Source organism: Xenopus laevis, chromosome 6L, assembly GCF_017654675.1.
Source record: "Xenopus laevis strain J_2021 chromosome 6L, Xenopus_laevis_v10.1, whole genome shotgun sequence".
NCBI classification, from domain to species: domain Eukaryota; kingdom Metazoa; phylum Chordata; class Amphibia; order Anura; family Pipidae; genus Xenopus; species Xenopus laevis.
In genome coordinates this window covers 31,434,225-31,449,395 of record NC_054381.1, presented here as the reverse complement: position 1 = coordinate 31,449,395, position 15,171 = coordinate 31,434,225, and the positions used below count along the sequence as shown (strand labels likewise).

General features: G+C 38.2%; 1 protein-coding gene across 6 annotated transcripts in view; it reads right to left on the bottom strand.

The window, feature by feature from the left end:
* LOC108718477 (A-kinase anchor protein 9) overlaps positions 1-15,171 on the bottom strand; it is a 145,009-nt gene that overhangs the window by 51,324 nt on the left and 78,514 nt on the right. For 5 of the 6 annotated variants that reach the window (XM_041565885.1, XM_041565888.1, XM_041565887.1 and 2 more), the window contains one exon: positions 14,235-14,437. In XM_041565885.1, coding sequence (XP_041421819.1) covers positions 14,235-14,437 — 203 coding nt within the window. The remainder of the gene's footprint in view (positions 1-14,234; positions 14,438-15,171) is intronic. The other variant, XM_041565886.1, reaches the window with a different exon arrangement.

The following is a 15,171-nucleotide window of genomic DNA, read 5'->3' as shown; positions in this document are numbered from 1 at the left end:
AACAGCAAAAGTGACCAAAGTAGCGAAAAGGAGGCTCAGTCTGATTCCAAGTATGCTTCAGACACAACGTTTGTCATAGATCAACTAGGGAATGGCGGAGTGGGGCTTTTTGACTGTTGATAGTAAGTAGGAACATATAAGAACCAGTACCCAAAAGATGTGCTGCAGACAAACCATTGAGGTTAAAAATTAAGTAATTGCTACGTTTATTTGTACCGTGTTTTCAGTATTATGACTGTTTAACCTATTATTCTTTGAAAAATCAATAAAATGTTCAAATGGAAAAAAAAATTAAGTAATCACTAAATGAAAAACCTTGTAGAGAAGCAATGGCCCACTAAAGAACCCCAACCAGTTTAACAACATATTACTGGGATGAAGAGGATGAATTGATACATTTGCTTGCTTGCTTTACATCCAATTTAATGACATGCAGAAGATAGGGGGTGTCCATGTAGCTGGATAAAGCTAAACATAAAAAAATTCAAACCTTTTTGTTTTTTTGTTTGTCCCATAATATATTTTTTTGGGTTCAAACTGTACCTGCCAAGCACCGAAGTTCTGAAGCCATTTCATCAATTTTCTGGCCCTATTTCATTGCATATTTTTGGTGATCATACACAAAGTGAAGTATAATTTGAACACTGGTAAAAGACTAATGTCTCCAGGTCCTTTGTTGCAGTCTCTTTGTTGTATGTCTCATTGTTAACATAATAAGACAGGTGGTTCCTTTACCTAATATAAAATAAACAGAGCAAAGGCACATCCTTGTTTTTATAGCTCAAGTCCTGGCACAAATCTGGGAGTGTTTCCGTGTTTGTCAAATGGAATGTACTATTTGCTCATCTTTATACAGTGTACTTGCTAACTACATACAGCTATACAAATTGGGGTACAGTAACTATACCAATATTTGTAATGCAATTCTGGTTACAAGAAACATATGCTTGAAGAAGCAAGGGAAGGAAATATATACACAAACACACACAGAGGATATGTTATGGAGTTAAGGAAAGCCCCTCTGATCATATCATAAGTAATACCATCATTATTTACATCATGCTGGACCACTGCTAATGAGTTCAGATGCACAAAGCAGAATGCCATTACATGTATTCAGCAATATAGCATTCAGCTAAACTAAATACAAATCCATCGTGCAGTGGATTGCTATAGACACGCCGCGTTAAAGAGACACCTATAATCCTACCCTTTTAAAACGAATAACCTGTATAATCCGCATTGTGTAAGGTTGATTGGTAATTAGTTCAGGTGTACATTGCTTGGCTGCATAGAAATTCATGATAGCAAACAGAATGCATCAGAGCGGATTGGGAATCAGTCAAGCATTATGTGGGTTTCATAGGTGTTCGCTTTCAAATAAATGGGTCACAAACTCTGTGCCGCAGGCAGAAGTTTCTCCTGTTTGATATAATTGGCAACCCAGCTATAAAACAAGTCAGAAACGGAACCCCAGTCATTTATTTGTTTTGGTAAAAACTACGAATTTTTTTCAATTCAGACATACCCTCAAGTTCTGCTTATTCTAATGTATTGCTTCTCACCAGCAGCTTTACTTTGACTTGAGTCACTGTAGCCACTATGATATGATACTATGATATTGAATCATCTTAATGAGTCCTAAGCGAAGGCATGGGCTCCTTTGCTCAAGTTGCCCAGGCCAGGCCAAATAACAGCATGAGCGGATTGGTCCACTGCCAAAGCTAGGGTGAGCCCCATCATCCCGACCTACAACAACCCTCCGAGGGTGTTTGGGGCCGTTGGACTACCCTTCGCCATTGCAACTAAGGGGAGTCTCCTCTACCCTGGGTTCTGCTGAAGCTTCCTACAGGATGCAAGACTGGGCCTGGGGTCAAGCCCAGAGGACTATGACACCCATCCAGTGAAACAAGATTAAGCAAGAAGTGAATGTGCATTGTGCAAGACCCAAAATAATGAATCAAGCACCCCTCCCGGGAGCACAGTGCCTCCACTTTCATCAAGCTTATCTTGCCAGCCGTAGGACCAAGTGTTTCTCCGTTCTTCACATAAGATTATAAGAACGGATATTAGTTCCTAGCCAAAGGGCCCAGATGACACTTGATCTTAGCCAAAAGGCAGAGAAGGGATTGATTACTATGATATATCTAATTTTTTACATCTAAAACTACTAATTGTGAATCTTTAAAGGAATTGTTCAGTGTAAAAATAAAAACTGGGTAAATAGATAGGCTGTGCAAAACAAAAAATGTTTCTTATATAGTTAGTTAGCCAAAAATGTAATGTATAAAGGCTGGAGTGATTTGATGTATAACATGTCAGTCAGAACACTACTTCCTGCTTTTCAGCTCTCTTGGTTTACACTGACTGGTTACCCTGGTTACCAGGCAGTAACCAATCAGAGACTTGAGGGGGGGCCACATGGGTCATATCTGTTGCTTTTGAATCGGAGCTGAATGCTGAGGATCAATTACAAACTCACTGAACAGAAATGTACCATGTGGCCCCCCTTCAAGTCGCTGACTAACTCAGAGTTATAGAGCTGAAAAGCAGGAAGTTGGATTCTGGCTGTTTTATTAGACATCTGTTCACTCCAGCCTTTATATATTACATTTTTGGCCAACTAACTATATTAGAAACATTTTTTATTTTGCACAGTCTATCTATTTACACAGTTTTTATTTTCACACTGAACTATTACTTTAAGCATGGAATCTAGTTGATGGTGTTACCCTACATTCTATATAGGGAATCCACTATTTGGAATTCTGCCGAATCCCTGAAACCTTTATGAGAGATTAGACCGAACACCGAACCAAATCCTAATTTGCATATGCAAATTAGGGTCAGGAAGGAAAGGGATCCCACTATTTGTGATCCTGGCAAATCCTTCATGAAAGATTCGGAAAAGTGGAAAAATTATTTTTTACTTCCTTGTTCTGTGACAAAAATTTACGTGATTTCCCTACAGATTCAGTTCAGCCAGGCATGAGGATTCTGCCAAATCCGAACCCTGCTAAAAAAAGGCTGAACCCCAAACCGAATCCTGGATTCAGTGCATCCCTAATTCTATATGAACTAAAGTACCCTGTCTGAACAGAACATTCTTTTTTTCTACACTTGCATTTATACATACATACTGCTTGTGTCGGATAAGCCATTCACAGTGAGATAAAAGCATGTTTAATGCACTTAATAATTATGTGGTGTTTGACTGCAAAAGTCTTTCCTGAGAGCAATAAAGCAGTCAAAACAAAAAGGACAAGAAAAGAGTAAAGGAATAGGATATAGTAATGATAATGAAAAGTTTAAAGGGGGAGTTCACCTTTACATAAGATTCATTTATATTGGTCCTACATAGGCACAAACACTGATTTGGCAGTTCATGATCTGAGGCAAAAACCTGATGTGGAAATTGCGTAAATTGAAGAAAAAAGCAACAGGTTGACAATCATCCCAAAACATGGAGATTAGAGCAATAGTGCCACATATTTACAGGAACAGATACAGCCGGCTGAAAAATTTTACATAATGAGCAGTGAATTGTGGCCTGATCGGAACAAATACCCAACTAAAGCTGATGGTCGTATATTTAGAACGAGTGGACGAAGCGCCACCCAGATGCTGTTTTGAAATGAAGGAAAACGTAGCATTTTTTCAATATATATTTATTAAAAAGTTCAATGAACATATTAATGAAAAATGAGAAAGAACATATTTGTCATGTGGGATTTGGTCTTCAGTAGAATGTTTGAATTGGATAAAGATTGTAATATTTCCATGGTAAAGCTCTATAGACAAAAATAAACGTGAGAGTACACTAACCATGCCAGTTTCTTTTCCAGAATCCATGAATACTAACAACTTGATGGTTTATTTATTAACTCCTATTTCTATAAGAGTAAATGTATGGCGAGTGAAATTATTTCCTACTTTCTGTATGTATGCATTCATTCAGATAACATCTAGTTATTTCCTATAAAAATACTTTATCTCCTAGATGATAAAGATGACCACAAATGGGTCAATGTGCTCATATAAAAAATCTTTTAAGGCTCTGTTTCTTAGCCCTGGGTTCAGAAATGTTGTTAGATTGGAACTCCCATCATACTTTAATATAATTAGAAGTTAAATCATGGAATTTGTAGTCTAGCAATATCTGAGGGACCCAAGGTTAATATAAGGAGACTGCAAATCAGTGAGCTGTGTATTACTTGTCACTTTTGGATCTGGCAATAACCTACCAATTGTGCTACAAAGGAACTGGCAGAACTTTTTATCAATGATTTAATGGAGTTTTCTGCTACAATACAAGTGGAAATATCCATTGACTCTGTCTATTGTAGATGGTCCATGAGTGGGCTAGCAGTTGGAGCCCCCAAATACTATGTCTGACGAACATATTGGTGCATTCAGTCATAATGCCAAAAATATTTAAATAAACAAACGTTGACCTCGGAATTTCAGCCTAACTGACCCTAATCAGTTTGGGTCCCAGGAGTATTTAGGAAAGCAAATAGACCTCCCAAAATATTACTTCAACTAATCATTAGGCTGGGTCCCCCAGCCACTCATTTGTGGCCAGCCCTACGGATTATATAGCACTTCTCTGTGAGATGTACAGGCACAAAGAAGATCTTTTTAAAGGAGAGCTAAACCATAAAAATGCATGTAGCTAAAATTACCATATTTTATGTACTGAAATTATTACTCCAGCCTAAAGTTTCAGCTTCTCAATAGCAGCAATGATCCAGAACTTCAAGCTTGTCACAGGGGGGGGTCACCATCTTGGAAAGTGTCTGCAACACTCACATGCTCAGTGGGCTCTGAGCAGCTGTTGAGAAGCTAAGCTTAGGGGTTGGCGTAAATTATCAAGCAGAAAATGAGGTTGGCCTGTAATATAAACTGATGCTACAGGGCTGATTATTAAATTATGATGCTAGTTGCAATGGTTTCTGGGCTGCCATGTAGTAATTATCTGTATTAAATAATAATCAGCCTTATATTGTGACATTTCTATTCTATGTGTAATGTATATTGTGAGTGGGTCCCTAAGCTCAGTAAGTGACAGCAGCACAGAGCATGTGCAGTGAATCAGCAGAAAAGAAGATGGGGAGCTACTGGGGCATGTTTGGAGGCACATATCTTCACTCCTAAAGGGCTGTGGTTGCCTTGGGCTGATACAGAAGCCCAAAACATAATGTACAACATTTCTACCCTAATTCTTTAGTTAAGCTTAAATTCCCCTTTAATAATAGATTCAGAGACAATTGTTCTGGCTAGCACCAAAAAGACACTCATCATTTAACACCATTGTTTTCCATTGAATTACAGCAGTGGTCAAAACTGCTATGCACCTAAACATATACATATACAACCACGTAGGTTGTTAGCAACAGCTCTCAGGAGATGCACATTCACAACTCCCCTGATTAATCAGGTATATAATAGGGACAATTATTTTGGCTATTTAGTGGCATACAAATATAACGTTGTGCCTACATTGTTTTTGTTGTTAAGCACATTAGAGGAGATGAATGATAATGCCCTTGGGTGTTGGGTTTGGCATTTCAGTATTAGTAGTTTGGAAGAGTGTCAAAACAATAATGCAACCAGCCAACAAATAAATAGTGTATTTTATCCGAGGCATATTAAATAACACATTCACGGTTCCACAGTGCACCCCAGATTATCTGCAATAAACAGTTCACTTGCTGAAAATTGTGGTGTTCCCATTGGGCAGTGGCACGGGAAGTCATACTGGGCATCATCTCAAAAACCTAGTTCATAAAAAGCCACAAATCAACCCCCCTGTGGCAATAGTATAAAGGTGAAAAACCTACAAATATCTGAACTTCCCCCTAAGTGAGGGCTAATTTCAGATTTAGTTTCATATAAAATATCCTACCAGATTAAGATCATTTTCTAAAACCACAGTGTTCCACTGAAACAATCCCAAATGCAAAATCCCTGGGCTGTGACTGACAATTTCTACTAGAATTCATATACATAAAGTTCTAAATACACTGTAACTAGACTGCAGTTTTAGACAGACTTTTGCAATGGCATTTAGGAAATTCTTTCACGCTACATCTAACGTAATAATTCTTCCATGACTTTCACAGTTCATTGGTCGCATGGTACTGAGCATCTAACTTTTCCTTTATGTGACAGACGGCGCTGGAAAGGTAGAAAGATAAAAGCACATACAATATTGTCTCCGCCTTCTACACGATAGGATGTTTAGAAACCTTGCGATGAGAACAAAAGCAGGAATATTTTTGCACATTATTGTTCAAATATCTTCAAAATAGGTTAAAAAATGTGTGAACACGTACACATTACATTTAAAGGCAATAGTCAATAGTATAGGGAGCTAAACGATGACTGCAGCTGTTGATGAACTACACCTTGAAGCCTGTTGTTATGATGCGACTGAAGTTAGAAGGCTACAGTGCATTTCTTGCACATGAATATGCCTTTAGGGCAGAGACACACGCTGCTATTTTGGGAGATTAGTCGCCCATCGACAAATCGCTTGTTCTTCGGGCGACTAATCTCCTAGAACTGCCTTCCCGCCGGCTAGAATGTAAATCGCCGGTGGGATGGCATTAAGATCGCTTCGGCTTTCTGAAGTCGCATGAAGTTGAGGAAACTTCGGGCGACTTCGGCAAACAAAGCAATCCTAATGCCATCCCACCGGTGATGGCATTAGGATCACTTCGGGCGACTTAGGAAAACGAAGCATTGCGAGGGCGATTTACATTCTAGCCAGCGGGAAGCAGTTTGGGTAGATTAGTCGACAGTAGAACCAAAGAAGAAGCAATTTGTAACTGGACGACTAATCTCCTGAAATAGCAGCGTGTGTCTCTCTGCCCTTAACAGAAAAATGCAGAAACATAAATTAAGGTTTAATCTGAACATATCCTGACATGTTATCCTCTAGTGATCTGGCACAATATTCCATTTCCCAGTTAGCAATGAAGTCATCAGATGTCAATGAACTATAGATTTGCTTTCAGCCAAAGCAGATCCGCTGCACTATTATCAGTGTTAACACTCTAATTATGATTCTAAATGCAAAATAATTTTCCATAGGCTTATAGGTGGTGTTAAAGTACCATTAGATTTTTTTTTTTTGGGGACAAGGTTATACTTACAGAATATGGAGGTGTTGGCAAGGAAATTTCGGAGACTACTTTTAATAAATGCCCGTTTTTTTTGTGGTTGATATGTGCAATGGAAGTGTTCACCACGATGGCATTGTTTTCGTTCAGACTCCAAACAAACGGATACGGGTCTGGTAAAGGGATAACCGATTCCACTTCATAGGTATCTTCCTCGTGCCCAGTAGGCCACAAGTCGCTAAGAACGTCCGATGACCACAAGGACTTGTGTGAATCCATTTGATTTGATTTCAATCCGTATCTGATTACGGGATATCAACCAAGATATTAAAGGTGATCTTTCCTTGGGGGAACCCAGGTTTGTTATAACATTGCCTTTGTAACATAGTACTCCGAGACAATCCAGAGTCCAAGGTAAACATTTCATAAACAGGAACCATTCAATAATCCTCAAGTGTTTTGGAAGCCTCCACTTTTCCTAAAGAGTTCCACCGAGTACAGAATTGGCATGATGCAGAATAGGTGCTGTTAAAAGGATCCGTGGCAGAGCAAGTGAAGGTGCACCTGTAGTTAATTCTGCAACGTCAAAGCAGGTTGTGTCTCCTGTCAACGAGACTTCATCTCCATAGCAGCAAGGAAGCGTGAGACCTCCACCAGCAAAGCTTTAACTCTCCATACGCACCAGGTGAAGTCTGCAGTGCAAGCAAAGCCCGAGCATTCTCTACAAACACATCACCTCCGTCTAAGCCCCAGTGTTTCTCTCCCTGCCTGTTCGTGAGAAAGAGGCAGTGACAGAAGGAGTGGCCTAATACCTTCGGGCAGGTAGACTTTAACTCATTAGAGACGGGGGATTCATGCAAAAAGCTCTCAGCAGTGCACAACAGGGCCCTGGAGCACTAAAGGTGTTTAAGGCACACCCCACTATTACCACAATTTGGCAGAGCTTAAAATACACGTCACTGATTGGACAAAGGGACCTCTGGCTGAGATTTAATAAGCCGACGGATTTATCTCCCTACCTAAGCTATTTATGTAGACAAAATTAAAAGTCAAACGAGACGGACAGGTTGTCACCGGCTCTGAGTGAATTCAGTGTGATCATATGGTAATCCAAGCTACTTTTAGCCTTAATAGCAATAATTCCACTGGCACGGAGACATTTTAATCAGTAATAAATATGATACAGGTATGGGACCGGTTATTCAAAATGCTCAGGACCTGGGATTTTCAAGATAACGGATTATTTCTGTAATTTGGATCTTCATACCTTAAGTCTACTAGAAAATCATTTAAACATTTAATAAACCAAACAGGCTGGTTTTGCTTCCAATAAGGATTAATTATATCTTAGCTGGGATCACGTACAAGCTACTGTTTTATTATTACAGAGAAAAAGGACATTTTAAAAAAACTATTTTGGATTATTGGATTTAGATCTCATACCTGTACCATTAAATGAAAACTGCATTTAATTCTAAAATTGAAATTCCTGTATAACCTCTTAAAAAGTGATGTTGAATCGCAGTATTAAATCTTTAAATGTGTCGGTGAGGTTATTAGACATGGAATGTTACTCATACAATTACGGAGTTGGAACATATATTTAAAAAACAGTTTAAATATAAACCAAACAGCTTCATAAGTATACAGCCATTAAAAGTTAAGCAACTGGGAACGTTAATATGTAACTCTGCAAACCCTAAGGATCATCAGTGTTTCCATACTTTTTTACTCTCAGCCTGCTAAAGAGGTGCACTGCCATTTCTATTACAACTATTTGTAGGCATAGTATATTACTAATAGGTAAAATAAATAATTGAACAACTTAAAAGGGTTGTTCTCCTTTTAGTTCTGATGTAGAGAGTGATATGCTGAGACAATTTCATTTTTTATTTGTGGTTTTTAAATTACTGTGCTTTTTATTCAACAGCTCTTCCGTTTGCAATTTCAACAATCATGTTGCTAGGGTACAAAGTGCCATAGGAACCATACATTGATTTGAATAAATTGCATAGGAATATGCATAGGAGAGGGTCTGAATAGAAAGACAAGTAATAAAAAGCATTAACAATACATTAGTAGCCTTACAAAGCATTTATTTTTATATAGGGCCAGTGATTCCCATTTGAAAGCTGGAAAGAGTCGGAATAATTCAAAAACTATAAAAAAAGAAAGAAAAGGAAGGCCAATTGAAAGGTTTATTAGAATTAGCCATTCTATAACATACTAAAAGTTAACTTAAAGGAGAACCGCCCCTTTATGGATAAAGTCTCCGTTTTTGCTAAACCGTGTCAAGTAAAAGAGATTGAACGTGACTCTTCGGACTGAAATATAGTGCAATAATGGATTCACAGATATTTCATTGAGAATTAAATACAATTTACAGGTACTGTAAATGAAGTGAATTAGAGTTCTCAGACTACAACTCCCAGGATTTTCCAGTTAGCCCGGGACAGGCAGTGTGGGATTTAGGATTAATAATAGCACCATATGCTAATTTGTTTAGCCTCTCTCAGTGTTAAAGAATATGATACATACAGATGCATTGAGCTAGGTCTTCAGCAATACAATGATCCAGGGTTTAGTGATATCCCTGATTAAGAACAGGTAGGCAAGCAAATTACCTAGCCAATCATTAACTTGCATGGGGAAGATAAACATTCTGAAGCTATTAAGTAATGTTAAGTAAAGTTCTACCCAAATGTGCTGTATGCATCTGATCCGCCAGCAGCTAACTATGCTTTCCTATCCAATAATAGTACAGGTATAGGACCTGTTATCCAGAATGCTTTGGACCTGGGGTTTTCCTGATAACGGATATTTCGGTAATTTGGATCTTCGTGCCCTAAGTGTACTAGAAAATCATGTAAACATTAAATAAACCCAATAGGCTGGTTTTGCTTCCAATAAGGAATAATTATATCTCAGTTTGGATATGTACAAGGTACTGTTTTATTATTACAGAGAAAAAGGAAATCATTTTTAAAATTTTGGATTATTTGGATAAAATGGAGTCTATGTGAGACAGCCTTTCCATATTTCAGAGCTTACTGGATAACAGGTTTCCGGATAGCGGATCCTATACCTGTGTAATAAAATACTTTTTTGGTTGCATTAACTGGATCCAAGGGTGTCTGCAGAAAAAAATGGGAGGTGGGGGTATGGAAGCAAAGTCCTCAACCAAAAGTTACCTGTATTTGAAGACAATAGGGGTAATTTACAATGCTCCATGCAGTGTGCAAAAAGGCCACAATCGGGCAGAAGCAGAGCACAGCAAAGTGAAGAGCATGGCTTACCCTATGGCACAGGTGCTTTTAAGTTCATGTCAGATTCAGAAGCATGGTGCAGCTTTCTTCTTCACCTCACAGGGCTGTATTTTGGTATGGGACTGCCCTAGGCACTGGACCTTGGCCATTCAAGTACAGGATACACATTAGATAACAGATAAGTTCTGAAGAATTCCATTGTATACTACAGAGCTCATCTGTTATCGGCTGTGTATCCTGAGCTTTTTCTTCTTTTTTACTTTTGAATGACTGCCCCCATGACTACACGGCAGCTTGTTTATATAAATTATAGTTGTGTTTCTGAAGCAAACACACCAGTTTTACCAGTGCAGGGCAGCAGTACATTATAATGTCATTCCATTAAAACACTTTGATTTGTTGGTGTTACTGTTAGGTGATACCTATAAGCATCACTACAACTGTACCTCCATTCATTTTAAAGATCTGTAACTTGTGTAAATGCTGATCATGCTACTGCATGTTACATAACTATATGGTTTTTATTCCTTTGTTCTACACAAACTGTCACTGTTGGATTTAGGTGTCATTTTCCATGATTTATAGGTATAAATGGGATGGGTCGGCATGTTTATTCTGATTGCAAATATTGAAAACCATTTTTCTCTGGTTCACTTTATGCACCTATGGGGGGAAGACACTAAACTGGAAGTGGAATGATGGGGCCCCATATAACTTCCTTGAACACAAGCCTGACTTTGTGTTAATACATCTTTGTGTTACCCCTTGTCTAGCAGAGTTAGTGGCAGATACAGAGCAGCTGACATGGGATGTGGAGAGGGTCTAATTAAGAGCCACCCAGAAAGTGAGCTGCTGTGCATACCAACAAATAGCTAAAAAATATTTGAGAGAGGAAAAGGTTGTATCCATTGTATAATGGATAGACATTCGTTATCTTAACAACTATTTTATCCATTTTATGAAATACTGAAATACGAGAGTCTTTATTGCCACAGATACAGGATGCCACAAGATGATATAATAGAGCATGGATTTCATTTAGTGTAAATGCTGTGGTTTCAGTTCCCATAAAGAAGAATGGGGTCAGACAACGTGTGCTGTGTTTTTTTCTTTTTGGTGTTATACCACATGGAACACTAGAAACTAGACCTTAAAGGAGCAGTTCAGTGTGAAAATAAAAACTGGGTAAATAAAAAAACGTTTCTAATATAGTTAGTTAGCCAAAAATGTAATGTATAAAGGCTGGAGTGACTGGATGTGTAACATAATAGCCTGAACACTACTTCCTGCTTTGCAGCTCACTAACTCTGAGTTAGTAAGTGACTTGAAGGGAGGCCACATGGGACATAACTGTTCAGAGAGTTTGCAATCTATCCTCAGCATTCAGCTCAGATTTAAAAGCAAACAGTTATAGCCCATGTGCCTCCCCCTCAAGTCATTGATTGATTACAACATGGTAACCAATCAGTGGAAACCAAGGGGCAAATTCACTAAGGCGCGAAGCGCCAAACGCTAGCGTTAATTCGCTAGCGTTTGGCATTTTCGCTACTGCGCAAATTAACTAACGAACGCTGGTGTAGTTTCGCTAGTGTTACTTCGCAACCTTACGCCAGGCGAATCTTCGCTAGCGACGAAACTAAGCAAATTCACTAACTTGCGCAGTGTAGGGAACGCTACCTTTTACGCTAGACTTCCTTCGCCACCTCAGACCTGGCGAAGCGCAATAGAGTAGATAGGGATTGTTTAAAAAAAAGTCAATTTTTTTTCTAAGTCCCAAAAAAAGCTGGCGTGTTTTCTACATGATGGCTGATAGGCTGAAAAAGATCGAAAATTTTTTGGGGCTCCCCTTCCCCCCCTACATTTCCTGACTCATGGCAACTTACCTAGACAGTGGGCACATGTGTAGGGCAAAATAAAATTTTTATTTGCTGATTTGAAGGTTTTCTAGGCATTTGTAGTGCAGATACGTGTTTCTCCATTGAAATTTGAATTTCACGCCGTATGCAAATTAGCCTTCGCTAGCGCAACTTCTCTTTATATAGCGAATCAACGCTAGCGCAACTTCGCAACCTTACGCTACCCCTGTGCGCAACTTCGGATTTTAGTGAATTTGCGGAGCCCTGGCGAAACTACGCCTGGCGAAGTGTGGCGAAGTTGCGCCTAGAGCAACTTCGCATCTTAGTGAATTTGCCCCCAAGAGAGCTGCAAAGCAGGAAGTAGTGTTCTGGCTATTATGTTACATATCCAGTCATTCCAGCCTTTATACATTACATTTTTGGCTAACTAACTATATTAGAAAAATGTTTTATTTTGCACAGTCTATCTATTTACCCAGTTTTTGTTTTTATACTGAACAATTCCTTTAAGCGTTGTGTGCACAAAAAGTATGTTTCCATGCAACCTACTTGGACCCACCTTCCATTCCGCATGCAAGGCAGTTAAAAAATGCAAACAAAAGATCATTTTTATCACACATACTTCAAACATCAGAAGTAACACTGTCCATACAATGTCCCTTCTGAGTCACTGAGAAGTCACAAAAGCAAACCACAAAATCTAACCTTGAAATGTAAGTTAAAGCCTGTAGAATATTGATGATATGTATACAAACATTTTTTGTTTCCAATATGAATTTAGGGCAGGGAGTAGAAACATGTTCAGCAACAAATACTGATAATGATAAGGTGCACTGAAGAGTATCTCAGGTTCACATATTACTTGCCCAAAGGAAGCTTTTCATAACAACGCTGACCCATGCTTTGCAACACTCGTTTCAATTGTTTGTGGATAATACACTCGCCAGGTAAAGACTATAATCAAAGGATTTATGCAGCCAACACAAAACAAATCCAACACAAAACAACTGAAAAGAACATAACACACTAAAAGAGTTAAACCAAACAAGCATTGGCATTACATTTTCTACAAGAAAAAATATTGTAAATATCACATTAAAATCATGTATATGGTCTGAAATATAGGAACAGGTTTTAAAATAACATGTTATTGTGTGAAAATGCACCTGTAATTTATCTGCTCTGGACAGACTTGAATCACAAGCCTCTCAAAGGCAAATCCCAAGTCCTCAAAGGCTTGTTTTCCTTCCACTAATTTATAAAATGTTATAGGACTTTGTCTGACCCACCAAAATCTGGTCTATTTGGTACAACACAGAGACTGGTAGACCTCACTCACACTGCTTACAGTGCCCTTTTCTTACTTCTTACTTAATATGACCAACATAAATCCCTACACAAATAAATCAGTCGCCTACAAAATAGGGGAACAAAAAGATAAGGCACACAGTAATAGTTTTTTCATCTTTATAATGATTACATCTAGGGGCACATTTACTTAGCTCGAGTGAAGGAATAGAATAAAAAATACTTTGAGTTTCGAAGTACGTATTTATTTGGCTACTTCGACCATCGAATTGGCTTCTTCGACCTTCGACTCGAACGTTTTGAACTAAAAATCGTTTGACTATTCGACCATTCGATAGTCGAAGTATTGTCTCTTTAAAAAAAATTCGACCACCTACTTCGACACCTAAAACCTACCGAGCATCAATGTTAGCCTATGGGGAAGGTCCCCATAGGCTTTCCTAGCTTTTTTTGATCAAAGGAAAATCGTTCGATCGATGATTCGAAGGATTTAATCGAATGATTTTTCCTTTGATCGTACGAACGAAGGAAATGCGGTAAATCCTTCGAAGTCGAAGGATTTTACTTTGACGGTCGAATAAAGAGGGTTAATTAACCCTCGATATTCGACCCATAGTAAATGTGCCCCCTAGTGTGTGGTTAATCTCATTATTCTGCATTTAGTATAAGGTCTGTACCTGATTGTTGGTTTCATTGATGGCTTCCAGAAGTTTTTCCACTGCTGCTTGAAGTCTTGTGCTTATGTGTAGCACTTGGGCTTGGTCCTCTGAAATCAGAGCATCTCCTGCAAGCCCTCTATCCGTGAGATGCACAAATAGGTCCAGTTCTTCTTCGGTTGCTTCCGTGGATCCAATAAAGTCTTTCAGAACAATAGGACCTGCTAGCAAGCACACAAAAAAACTAGTTAGGATAGCTGATAAACACTTGGTGCAGAGATAATACACAGCTAAAATGTATATTCCTGTAAGCAGAAATCTGCACTTCCGAGGTCTTTATTAATACAAATGGATGGGAAAAACAAGTTCAATTTATTTTCCAAAAAGTGGGTTCCACAGTTATCCATAGAACCTTTAACAAAACAGACTTGTCCCTGTAAAATGATAGCGTATCCTATATAGAACAGCTTCAATCTAATTTTGGTTTTAGGATGCACAGTTTTTGTATAATTACAATGTCTATTGGTCTGACATGTTGCACTGACCAATAGACTTTTCTTATGCATTCTATTGCATGGAACACCGAAAAATAAAAGTAAAGGAATTTTAAGGTTTAAAGGAATGACAATATTTTCATTATTTTAAAAGACTTTCTTTTTTGATGTTCCATTAAGGAATAAATAGTATTAATAGATACACACCCTAGATAGCAGTTTTATAGATTTATTTCATATCACTGTGAAGGTTTATAAATTAGATATCTACAAAGAAAACAAGGAGAACATAACCATAAACTGGGAAATGTAAGTGTCAAAGTTCACTCCATGTGCCAGGGTCTCCACATGTTTTTATACAAAATTAAATTGGTACACACTACTGAGAAATTGTTTTCTCAGCATCAAGAAATTATATACAAGCTACAAATTAATTCATTTTATTCTGATACTTTGTATTAATG